Source organism: Oncorhynchus nerka, linkage group LG14, assembly GCF_034236695.1.
Source record: "Oncorhynchus nerka isolate Pitt River linkage group LG14, Oner_Uvic_2.0, whole genome shotgun sequence".
NCBI lineage: Eukaryota > Metazoa > Chordata > Actinopteri > Salmoniformes > Salmonidae > Oncorhynchus > Oncorhynchus nerka.
Window position 1 is genome coordinate 63,350,081 of NC_088409.1, and position 13,069 is coordinate 63,363,149.

The 13,069-nt window shown below is 44.7% G+C and overlaps 1 protein-coding gene across 1 annotated transcript; it reads left to right on the forward strand.

Moving 5' to 3' along the window:
* Positions 1–438: 438 nt before the first annotated feature.
* LOC135559670 (uncharacterized) lies at positions 439–11,344 on the forward strand. The gene is made up of 4 exons (XM_065000255.1): positions 439–798; positions 2,597–2,869; positions 6,099–6,304; positions 8,646–11,344. Exons 1-4 carry the CDS (start codon positions 726–728, stop codon positions 8,739–8,741), a joined length of 648 nt encoding a protein of 215 aa, XP_064856327.1. The 5' UTR covers positions 439–725; the 3' UTR covers positions 8,742–11,344.
* The last annotated feature ends 1,725 nt before the right edge of the window (positions 11,345–13,069 follow it).

The window sequence follows — 13,069 nt, forward strand, 5'->3', positions numbered from 1 at the left end:
CGAGGTTATAACCAATGACGTCATATATTACGTGTTATAATATGCAATGCAGTCAATTTCCTCATACCCCATCTCAACTTCACAACACACCAAAAGAGACCAACATGATTTTTATGGTCTGACAAATGCATGCATTGATAATGACGCTGCTGCTGTTGATTTACTATGCTGTTTACCATTCAATGTATACATAGGACAGGTTTAAAAATATTACAGATTTTTGCACCCATAGGCTCGAGGCACCAGCTACTATCCAACCAGGCTTTGTTGACCGTTAACATAAAAGGTGCAACAGACGTGGTAAACTCACAGGAAAGCAAAAGGGGAGGGAATGGGGCAGGGTTGGGCAAAAAGGTGTTTTGTTTCTTCCTTGAAAGTCTTGTCCGGGGTATTTAAACTGAGTAGCAGCATGTATCTTGTCGATGTGCATGTCAGGACTTGTTGTAAATGCATCGAGGAGAGGGCGTGGCGAAACAGCCAACCGCGGGAGTGAAAGCAGAGTAATACCACTATGAAACAGTCTCCCCTGTTATCAACATTTGGACCATAGCTCGGTGATAACGTGTTGGATAAGCATCGTTTTCCACGGAATAAAATAAGACTATATGGTTTGAATGGGCTGACTTTTTTGAGAATCGCAGCGGGAAACGTGGAATGTCACAAACTGCAAGTGGACTTTCTTCCACAGCCAACGCAAGGACAAGCCGCTTGTTGGACACATTCTGATGTCAACAAGCCATCGACAGTGCCTCAACTACAGACAGATTTACAGTAATCGCGAATCATCAGATACATCAAGTAAGTCTTAAAAGTTATCAAATATCTTGATGATGCTGCTAGACTTGGCTACAGCTGTACTGTACAGCTGAGTTTTGACAGGCTGCTAACGTTAGCTTTCAAGGTCGAGTTGTTAGATATAGCTAGCTACACAAAATGTGCTATCTAAATCCTTAGAGGGTTTTTCGGCTGTGGATTTAGCTAGCTGTCAAAATAACTTGACACGTCAAATTAGGCTATTATAGCTAGCATGCTACATTGTAATCGTATTGTAGTAGTTTCAGAATATAGTTTTCGAGGCAATCAATGATGTAAGTTAGCTATTTAGAAATATGAAAATAAAGGATTCACGTGGTAGGAGTCAGCGGCATGAATGGGTTTTCCTGTAATGCAGAAAGTGTGTTTGTGTGAAATTCAAGTGGCATCATCTTGTTGGTTGCTGCTTTCGAAAGCGTTTGTTGTCTCTTGTTTTACACACTTGGCTGTCATGAGTTTGATGTGGGAACTTTTATGGTTGTGTGGAGAGGAACAGATAAGATAACAAATGACAGCAGCCCAGTGATGCATTTCCACGTTCAACTTCGAGATATGGAATTCACGTTTTTTATACCATGTTGAGCATTTTTCCCCATCTTCAATTACATGACTGTCACAAGGCAGTATTTCAACAAGTTGGGACCGAGGCAGACCCCTATCGCGTGGAACGGTTTATCCTGCGCAATCACAATCCACCTTCAATGTTTATTTTCCATACTTCATAATATCCGTGTGAAACGTTTTATGTATTTTGAGTCGGATAGGAATGATACGACCTGTGTGTTACAACGTAAATACATGTTTTGCTCAAAAATAATATCAAGCTTTGCAACAGTTAATGGGATGACAGGCGTTTGACAAAAAAAATTACAATTTTACTGCCGACAGAGTTTGGCGCGCTCAGTGATGTGAATGAGCGCGTGTCGACCCGCTGCTGGCTTGGCTGTGGATTTGTTTATAAATAAGGATCGCACACACGAGGGCGTAGTGGCTGCCATCTAGCGGCCACATAACATATGGGTTGATAGGTTAAACTGTCTGTCGAAAAGTCACTTTTTGAAAACATACATATGCTAAGACAATCTGTATTTCCAGTGGAACAAGGTATTTTAAGCTTGTACCTTTAAACCAAATTTAATGTACAATTTTGCTTGATATTTGGTTTTGAGGAATTTCTAACTCCACAGCACCGAGACCCCTAGGACATAGTTCTTCCTGACATGGTGTATTACCCAATGATGTATATTTAAACCCTGGATTTCTGATGCTTTGTATTGGCCATTGAGAGGCTTTGAAGCCACCGGTCGGCCATATTGGCTCTCCCAGTAGGAGCATAATTTATTACAACATATGTGTTGTGATAATTGTGTTGTTTGCTCTATAACATGGTAGTTCATATGCCTTGCGACCGTGATATATAGGTCTGAGGCCGAGACAATAAGAAGACACATAATGTTTAATCATAAAACCAGAGAGCAACATCTGTCCGGTGAAGTCCACAAAGCATATTGAATGTAACAAACAGTTACATGACCTACAGCATGGTCAAGCAAGTTAATGTTTCCTACATTTTCAGACTATTGATTTAGAACCAGAGAGAGTTACCTCAAGTCGGAAAGATGGCTTATCTTATACGGCTTAATTGTTTGCATACCTTTACACACAAACACACACTGCTCATAGTAAAAAGTTCCCCAATATCCACCAGGTGACAACAGTTTGTAAAAGGGGCGATCAGTCATGGTCTATTACAATTTTGTTATGCATTTGTAAACATCAACAGACTGCACCTGGTATGGCCCGCCCCCAGATGGAGAGTGGAGTGGACCACCATGGCCGGGGCAGACAACACACCTGCAGCATGCAAGTCCAGCGGCCAGACGCCTGGCCTGGTGGCAGCAACAACCCTCTCCAGGCTGCATACCACCAGTCCTGCCAACTGCTCCCCAACATGGACACCCAGCCCAGCCAGGGCTCTCCACCCCCCAACCCCAGAGAGAAGCCTCCCCACCCCCCAGTGCCCATCCACTGGACACCCTCAGAAGAGCAAGCACAGGTAGGTTATTACTACTAGTTGCTGGATACTGTGATGTTTCATATAGTCATATAGTCTATGTTGCTGCTAATACAGAGTTCTTAGGCATAGGCCTAAATGGTAAGCCACTGAGGCAGAAACCATGGTCATAGGATTACAAGTGGTAGCTGTGAATAGCTTAGTGCTATGAGGAAATACTAGCATCAAAGGACACCATGTTCACATGCTAGTGCAGTGGCATTGGATGGGAAAGTTTCCCCTCAACTGTGTGATGGAATGTGTGAGTCGATCGAAAAGGAAAGTTGATGAAATGGAGATGCATTGACTATGGAGCAATATAATTCAATGTGATTGTTATTATACTTGTTGATGTTTGTACATCTAAGATAAGCCAATCTAAGTGAAGTTCCTCATCTGCTAATTTTCCACCAAGTAGAAATGGGTTGGCTAGTAGTCATAAAACCGTTGTCATCACGTGTAGGATGTAAATACAGTGTCCTTTAAGCATCCTCCCTTATATGGCCTAAACCTGATGACGCTTTACCTAGATTGCCTTTAGTATGAACTTTTTAAAATTTGTTATTATTTATTTTTTTACCCCTTTTTCGTGGTATCCAATTGTTGTAGTAGCTACTATCTTGTCTCATCGCTACAACTCCCGTACGGGCTCGGGAGAGACGAAGGTTGAAAGTCATGTGTCCTCCAATGGACAACCCAACCAAGCCGCACTGCTTCTTAACACAGCGGGCATCCAACCCGGAAGCCAGCCGCACCAATGTGTCGGAGGAAACACCGTGCACCCGTCCACCTTGGCAAGTGCGCACTGCGCCTGGCGCACACAGGGGTCACTGGTGCGCGATGAGACAAGGACACCCCTACCGACCAAGCCCTCCCTAACCCGGACGACGCTAGGCCAATTGTGCGTCGCCCCACGGACCTCCCGGTCGCGGCCACAGACAGAGCCTGGGCGCGAACCCAGGGACTCTGATGGCACAGCTGGCGCTGCAGTACAGCGCCCTTAACCACTGCGCCACCCGGGAGGCCCTTTAGTATGAACTTGCTAACTAAGAAGTCTGCCCCTGGCAATGGCATGGACCCCAGATAGAAAGCTTTCAACCGAATGTTACACATTTGCTACTGTTTTATTCACTCAGTTTGATCTGGTGTGTCCATGCTTGTGGAAAGAGTAAACAAACCGCTAAACAATTGAGATGGGAACCAATGAGGGGAGGGGCCAGGAAGAAGGCAGTCAGAGTATTGCATCTCGAATAGGAGCTTCACAGTCATTGACAGGTGTGAAAAGTTAAGCCTATGTTTTGAAGGACACAAGCTACAGCATGTGGGTAATTGTCACTGTCATTTACTACAATGGTAAGTATGGATCAGGCTATTTCTCTGAATCTTGTCAGAGAAGAGCTCAGGGTTGTACTGATGTGGTGTGGTATTGGTGTGCATGTGAGGATTTTAGGGCTGCCGGCTTTGGTCTTGGGGCTATGGAGTTACTTAGGAGGTGAGGGAAGCATTTTGAGCATGTGGCTATGTAACTGAAAGGAATAGTTTGGAATAGTATCTCTCTCTCTGGCGCTCTCTCTCTTTCTGGCTGTAAGTCAAACACTGTGGTTGGGGCATGTCGAGACTTGTCCCCTGCTCATGGCTTCCCATAGAGAGAAGTCTGCTCGACTTCCTTCAGCGGGATATCAGCTCAACAAGCCAGTCAACCATCCATCCTGTCAATGCCCTCCCTGGTTAGAGGCATAGCCCTCTCTCTCCCCCTGTTACCTTCCGCGGGGACCGCCGCTTGTACTACATGACCATTTCTGTTTCTAATCCCTCTTTTAACCCCTCCCCTCCCTTGTGTTTCCTACTTTTGCACTCTCTGGCTCTTACTGCCTCTTCCCCAGTCCCCGGGCAGACTGGTCCTTCCCCGCCCCTCAGCCTGTCCACCCTATCCCAGCCTAGACCCTGAATCCGTCCGCCAATGGCTTGATTCCAGTTTATAGTTACCCTGGCAACAAGCCAGAGTTCCTCTCCATTCTCTCTCTCTCTCTCTCTCTCTGTCTCTCTCCTCTCGCTGTCTAGTCACCTGCATCTTAAGGATCAGAAAATACTCAGGACAGTGACACAAATCCCGCGGTTGCCAGGAGCCTTGCTTCCTGTGGAGCGTTCTGTCAGGGTTGTGAACAAACACAGTGGGGTTCAGGAGGAAATTTGGACGGAAACCATCCATAGAATGCACAGAGCTTTTCCTTCCACTTCATTTGAAGTGTCTACGAATCTTGACACTGCGCAAGCAGTTTATAAACGGTCACTAAAGCATTTCATAGTACTGTGCACACCCCGTGTAGCCTGTGCATATGACAAATAAAGTTGATGGGATTTGATTTCAAACGTATTTTCTCGACCACTGTCGGCAGTGGCAGTGATGCGAGCTCTTCTGAAGCTGTACAGAGTAGACAGGAGTTCCTTCTTTCAACAAACACTGTAATACACAAACACACGTATTCTAGATTTATTAAGCAGATTAGGAGATTACATTCTAACTTTGAAGGGGAAAATACGGGGTTGATGGCGGCAAGCCCCAAGATTTCAAAAAGTCTTCGAGACTAGCCTGAACAGTCTGACAGGGGTGGTGGAGGGTTGCTTTGGGGGAAGGGGAGGGGCACATGTTTAACCCAGTAAACAATGGGTCTGTGTTGCTAAGCAGCCTAGCCATCATTAAGATTGTAGCCTATATGGTTTCATGCTTGTTTCTAGACACCTAAGACTCTTATGGAGCCAGAGAAGTGTGTGTGTGTGTGTGTGTGTGTGTGTGTGGGGGGGGTGTTTTAGATCATATTTTTGTTGCTATACGTGACAACAATATACAGGGGCAGCAGGTAGCCTAGTGGTTAGAGCGTTGGGCCAGTAACCGAAAGGTTGCTAGATCGAATCCCTGAACTGAAGAGGTAAACTGTCATTCTGCCCCTGAACAAGGTAGTTAACCCACTGTTCCTAGGCTGTCATTGTAAATAAGAATTCTTGTTCTTAACTGACTTGCCTGGTTAAATAATAAAATACAGGAGACATGTTTTATGTGCCAGCGTGCTATCCACAATCTGCCTCCTACCGAAACTTGACCTGATTCAGCCTGGTCTGTGCTGCCGTTGATATAGGCTAGTTGATGTTGTGTTTCAGAGATGGTCGTGGTGGGCTATGGAGGTCCAGCTGTCTGCCCGAGGCAGTAATGGCACGTGTTGTTTTTTCTCCCCAGACCCAGACAGAGAGCTCCAGGACACCACAGCCAGGGATCCCCTCCCTGACCTGCTGCCCCAGAGAGATCGCTCTCCCCAGGCTTCTCCCCAGCACAGAGCCCCTGGAGTAGCGGACCCGCGGTTGGACGACGAGGTGGTGGAATTAGTGGCCAACCAGCTCAAGAGAATCGGCGACGATTTGAATGCTACGATCGTCCAGAGAATGGTAAGGTCGAATTATCCCTTTATGAGATGGTGTATTGTTTGGTCTGTTCTAATAAATGTGTAGAGGTGTTATCACTTTAAATGTGCATGTGTAAGTGTGCATGTGTGTATATGTGAGTGTGTGTGCATGTGTGTGTATATGTGAGTGTGTGCGCATGTGTGCATGATTGAGCATGTGCCAGTGGTGTAAATGGATCAATCTGATATCCATGAGCTGGGAGTGTTGTGACTTTAGTTGAGTTTCCAGTTGTTGGAACTTGATGACCTTCCCCCTCCCTTCGTTGTCTCTTTACCTCCCTCCCTCCGTTGTCTCTTTACCTACCTCCCCCTCCCTCCCTCCGTTGTGTCTTTACCTCCCTCCCTCCCTCTGTTGTCTCTTTACCTACCTCTCTCCCTCCCTCCATTGTCTCTTTACCAACCGCCCTCTGTTGTCTCTTTACCTACCTCCATCCTCCGTTGTCTCTTTACCAACCTCCCTCCGTTGACTCTTTACCTCCCTCCCTCCCTCCGTTGTCTCTTTACCTCCCTCCCTCCCTCCGTTGTCTCTTTACCTCCCTCCCTCCCTCCGTTGTCTCTTTACCTCCCTCCCTCATCTCTTTACCTCCCTCCGTTGTCTCTTTAACAACCTCCCTCCGTTGTGTCTTTACCTCCCTCCCGCCCTCCGTTGTCTCTTCACCTACCTCCCTCCCAATGGGGGCCCTGCTGGGCTGTATCGCGTGAGGAGCCAGTCAGTGAGGCAGTCGCAGGGGTAAACACAGGCTAATCCCCCCCGGCAACCTGCATCCCCCTCTGCAGACAAACACATCCGACGTCACTCTACTCCAGCGCTCACTCACTCACACGGATGCCTCTGCCGAGCCAACATTTACTACGCGCACTCGCAGACATAGACACAAATGCCCGCACACCCACACACACATAATAAACTGTCAAGTTTATTACAGTATAATAAAGCCCTTGGTCTGTGGAGCAGGATGGCGATGTATTGTGTGCCCTGGTTAAACTGGCTCTTGCCCTACTGTCTGGTATCAGTGGAAGGACAGGGGATTTTCAGAAACGTGGTTTACAGTGAGGATAGCTAAAAGAACAGGGGCTTCCTGAGCACGAGTAACAACAAAAGGGCGCGCACACACACACACACACACACCCACCACTCGACTGTTTCTCTTGTTCAGAGTTATTTGTCTGTATCTTGTCTTGTGACCTCCCCAACTGTGCCCCTCTTTCTCTGCATGGCCAGTGGTTTTCTATCTTCTCTTACCCTGTATCCTCCCCTACTCTATTTTTCTCTCTCCCCACCTCTCAATCTTTCCTCTCTTTCTCCCTCCCTCTCTGAGCGGTAACTCTCACTCTCTTTCGTTGTGTATTATTATAAGCTTTCTGCTGGCATCTCTCTGTCTGTCAGTGTCTGGTTTTCACTACTTCTCTCTGTCTCTTTCCCACATTCTCTCTCTCTCACTAAGGAGCAGGGCTATTTTTAGTGAGTGACTCAAAGCAGCTGTTGACGGGCAATGTGCCGCCTCTCCTGGCTCTGTTTTGCAGCCAGTGTCTGTCTAGGACTTCCTAACTCCACCCAGTTGCACGGCATACACACACACAAACAAACACACACACACGCACACACACACATACACACACACAAATGCACACACAAACACACACACGCACGCACACACACACATACACATGCACACACACACACACACACACACACGCACACACAGACACACACACACAAACACACGCACACACACACACACACAAACACACACAAACACACACACACACACATACACACACACACACACACACACACACACAAACACACGCACACACACGCACACAGACTCACATGCGGGGAAAGCTCACCTGTTCCAGTAAGGGGATATTAAAGTCTGTTAAAAAGTATAGAATCTAGAAAGTACGAGACTGTGTAGTAGTGGTTTCACAGAGCCTATATCATAATGATAGGATGTTGTGAATTTCTCTTAAAGCAGGGAACTGGATGCTATCCTATGGCATTTTCTAAATGAATCTCTTGGTGTAATTGTGGATGTTTGTAAAGACCCAAGCTATTCTAAATAGATCTTAAGAGCTAAGTCAATTGAGTGTTGTCCAGAATTAGGTCACTTACGTCCGTGTGGTCTTACACTGCAATCATCAACAATGTGACCTCTATCCCTTATGTACTACTGCAGACTGTCAACAATCATTCATTTGAACGAGCATCAAGACTGAAAGGGCAACAATAAAAGACACAATTGTTTTGGGGCTGACCACAAATTTTCCCTCTCTCTCCTTCTCTCCCTATTTCTCTCTCTCTCTCTCTCTCTCTCTCTCAGGGTGGCATCCCCCAACGGCAGGGCTGGAGAGGCCTGTGTCTAGGAGTCCTCCGTTTCCTCTCGGATACCCTCAGCAGTCTGCACCGACTGAGATAAACTGACTCTGGATCGGGATTGGATGCGCCGGAGCTCCCTACTGGACGAATCACAGACTGCTTCAGAATGGACTGAGTCCGCTGGAACGGACGGACCCCTTTTCTTTTGTCTCTTTTGTACATCTTGTGTGTGTGTGTGTGTATATATATATATATATATATATATATATATATGTTTTTTTCAATCTCTCGTTGGGACAGCTATTGATGTAGCATTCTGACCCAGGTGGGTCTCCCAGACCGTGTGGTCTTGTGTGTGTGTTCCTATCCTTCCTTGTAAACTGTGAAGCACAGTGCTGGGTGTCGTGGTGACGCGAAGGCTTTACTTGGTGAAGAGGCTATGGCTCCTGTATGTGTGTGTACAACTTCTTCCAACTGAGGCTATGCTAGAATGAGCAATTCAACTGGCCTTGACAGTGTGGCTTGATGCGGCTACTGAGGGGCCCGTGTAGAATCCCCTGTAAGTCACACTATGGCCTGAATAATATAGCGATATAGTATATGGGATCTGCTGTAGAGACACACTTGCGCTATACAATCATTACTGTCTAGAACTAGGATTTCCTCACTCCAAGAGCTCGGCCTATAGTTTCCGACAAGACCAACTTGACTTGGTAAAAAATGCCAGGGTTCTTCAGTTGTCCCCATAGGAGTACCATTTTTGGTTCAAGGTTGAACCCTTTTTGGTTCCAAGTAGAACCCTTTCCACGGAGGGTTCTACCTGGAACCAAGAAGGGTTCTTCAAAAGGTTCTCCTACGGGGACAGCCGAAGTACCCTATCGCACTTTGTTTTTTAAAAGTGTAGTGGTGTATATAAATTGATATGTTTGCTACTCTTCCCTTCGAACCTGAATACATTTCATTGACTTTTCCATCACTCCCTCCAGAATGGCCTACTCTATCACCGGGACAATCAGCGGTTGGTGTGTGGGACCCTGGATAGAGCAGTAGTTGACACACACACATTCCTTACGCACACACACACACACACACTGGAACGGAACACTGTATGCGTCAGTTACCAGACCATCACCTCTATTGGAGGCGCTGAGTTGAGCAGTAGCACTGTCGGACAATCCCATTATTATTACCAGTGTTAAATTGTTTGTATATATTTGTTTTGGGAGATGATGGCATGGTTTGGAGGTTGATAGTAGGAGCCAGTAACAAGCCATCATGGTTATTTCGCTGTCTGAAGAACTGTTATTATTGGATGAGAGTCAATGAGCTTTAAAAGTACTTCAATTGTAAGTTCTCTGTTTGTGTTTGAAATCTGCCATGTGTGCAGTTGTTTTTGTCTTTGGACCGACAGTTGGAAGCAGTTAGTGTATTTAAATCCAGTGGATTTGAGATGGCATTTCTCGTTAAAACATGATTTGGATCTGTATCTTTTCATGATTACTAAAGGTGATCAAATGATGATCAAATTTCCCTTAATTGTATGATACATGTATTGAAGTTTGGGAGAAGAAACTGAAGACCTTAATTTCTGGTGACGGTAGCCACGTTTTGTAGCATTTTGTTTTGTTTTGAAAAAATGTGTGATGAAATTAAGTTATTTTTACTTTTCATTCCTAATAAAAGATGATTTCAAAATGTATTTAAAAGCCAAGAACCAATAAAATGAGCATTGAAAAAGCTGACAGATAAATATCTGACAATAGACTGAACTAACTGGACCCAAGTCAGTTCATCCCCAGTTACACGAAGGGTGAACTGTCAACTGTGTTAGAGCATTGATATCTGTCTTTGCCAAGGCATTCCATTTAAAAGTGGCGTAGTATGACTTTTTCCATAACCAGTTTGTACATCAAGTTTTATTTCAAAGTGTCCAGGAAAGCAGGCCTTAAGAAACACATACCATTTCTGTAAACCAACTTACTATCATTCCAAAGCATTACAACGAGGAACAAAGTTGGTCTAAATGTCTAGAAAGAGGTCACAACAACAAGCAATATAGTGATGGAAATCGGTTGAGAACGTTTGCATGTCAGTGGGAGAAACTGAGCCTTCACTGTAGCCAGCAGTTTAACCTTGAACCCAAGAGGTTAACACAGTCCCAACTTGCCATGTAAACCTGAAACAGACGTTCTGATGGATACAACTGTGATCATCCTATTTTCTGTGTGTTGCCATACTGTGTCACTTATGGCCTTAACATTACTGCAGTCTGCTTTGTTTTCAGTTCAGGGCTTCTTTTTTTAAAGAGCCCCTTTTTGCAGTGTAATTACACTTGTACGCAAAGAACCTGTGAGAATACCCAACCACTTTTTTTCTGTGGGTGACTGGGCGTCCCCATAGCGTTCTGAGCATGTGTAGTTCATTTCCTGACTGGCTCATGACATCCTGTGGTGTGTGCTGTGTCGTGGTCCACTTCCTGTGGCGACTATGTGACTTCTTGTGGTTCCGTTCTCCAATGCATTCCCTCACAGAGGGACAGCGCTACTGAAGGTACTGTAAAGTAGCTCCGCATTTTTTTGTAATCTCAATCTGTTTCATGCAGTGAAAATGTGCTATTTTTGACTCTTTTTTTGTATTATGAACTTTCTACATGAATTTTTTGTACAGATTCTTTCCTTTTTTACAATAAAGATTTGAAATCTATTCACTTGTTCTGACATGTATTTTTGAGTAAGATTATCAGAGGTTATGATTTTTATTAAAGGCCCAGTGCAGTCAAAAAAGTGATTTTTCTGTGTTTTATGTATATTTCCACATTATGAGGTTGGAATAATGCTCTGAAATTGCGAACATTATGATAATGACCTTCTAGTTTAAGAGCTGTTTTAAAAGACCGCCCAAATGTCTGCCTGTTTTGGTGTAATGGATATTTTGCCTTCCAGGTGACATCACCAGACAGGTTAATTAGTTAATAGATCAATAAGAAAAATAGTTCCAAACCTGCTTGCCAATAACACCTAGTTGTCAGTTGTCCCCTCCCGACTCACAACACCCAGACAGTTCTAGCAAAACATTTCCTTGAGAAATTGCTCTTTGCTAAGATGCGATTTGTTTCTTTCTGAACATTTTAATTGAAAATAATTACAGTAAGGTACTTAATTGTTACCCAGAAGTGATTTGATATCGAGATAAAAAGGGCTGCGTTTGACCTTTAAAATAAAGATTCTAATACAATGATATGATTGTCTGTGATAAAATTGAGTGAACCTTTGCAGCGCAATGTTAATATAATACAATTACTTTTGTTGGTTCACAAGTACTTTATCCTCATGGCCCTGGATTAAAGAACAATCTCAGGTTATGTTCTTTCACTGGTCTCCTGTTTCTGCTACTCTATTATACTGGTAAGATCTTATCACACCAATGACTCTTTGTAGTCAGTCACCTGACTCCTTGTGGATGAATGGGGGACTGTGCTTCAACTGTGGCTAGCGTGTGATGGTCAGTGTGGTGGTCTGGACTGGAGGTGCGTGACAAACAGAAACACTACATAGAGTATATGGAGAACATGTCGGGGATTACCAGATAACATGAGCACAGAGACATCTTGAATAACTACACAGTAAGGCAAGCTTAAAAACATGTACGTGTGTAATGCTCTGATGTTGGCTGCTAATGATATTATGTGAGACTGTTTGGAGATTGTTGTACTATAGGCAATGTCCGCTCTATTCTGGAAGGCTTTGTTGTTGTTCTCATAGGTCTACACACGGCCTAGATTGCACATTGTTTCCAAAACAAGAAGACGAATGACACCTACTTATAATGAATAAGACCCCCCCCCCGTTGAACACACAGTCAAGACGTGTTGGAATGAGTCAACAGACAACATCTGGACCGGAGGACCTCACCTGCACTTTGTGCCACATATGAACCAATTGAATCCCTCCGTGTCAGTGGCAGAATGAGGTCCCCATTGTGATTGGTGTCTGGGATGACCGCTTGGATCTTTGCTGCTCAGTCGGGGGTCTTGACAAAATGAATGACCATACCACGGTGCTGAAGGGGGTAGCTTTTTTTGAGTGGGGGATGGGGGGGGAGTCGGGGAGGAGATAAGAGATTTGCTTTAATTAAAAGGATGGGCTTAAAGCGATGTCAGTAATTAATCCTGTATTTTCCTAATCCCTGGAAAAGAGCAGTGACTCCTTATGGGGCTTAATCACCCATGGTTTCATTTCAAGGCTCTGGCTGTTTTCCTTTTCATCAATCCCCAATGCAGGCGAAAAACAATACATTTATTTTCCACCAAGTTGCTTTTCCCCTCCCCGTTCTCTCTTCAATACGTCACAAACAGATACTCAAACAAACATGATAAACTATGTGGATTTTCATGCTGTTTTGTGCCTCTGGCTTGAAAAGACTTCTCTG

Bases quoted from the DNA above. Each gene is read 5' to 3' on its own strand.
- LOC135559670 (XM_065000255.1), top strand. From the start codon at position 726: ATGTCAACAAGCCATCGACAGTGCCTCAACTACAGACAGATTTACAGT. The intron at 799-2,596 runs GTAAGTCTTAAA...AAACATCAACAG, and splicing joins CGAATCATCAGATACATCAA to ACTGCACCTGGTATGGCCCG. The intron at 2,870-6,098 runs GTAGGTTATTAC...TTTTCTCCCCAG, and splicing joins CCTCAGAAGAGCAAGCACAG to ACCCAGACAGAGAGCTCCAG.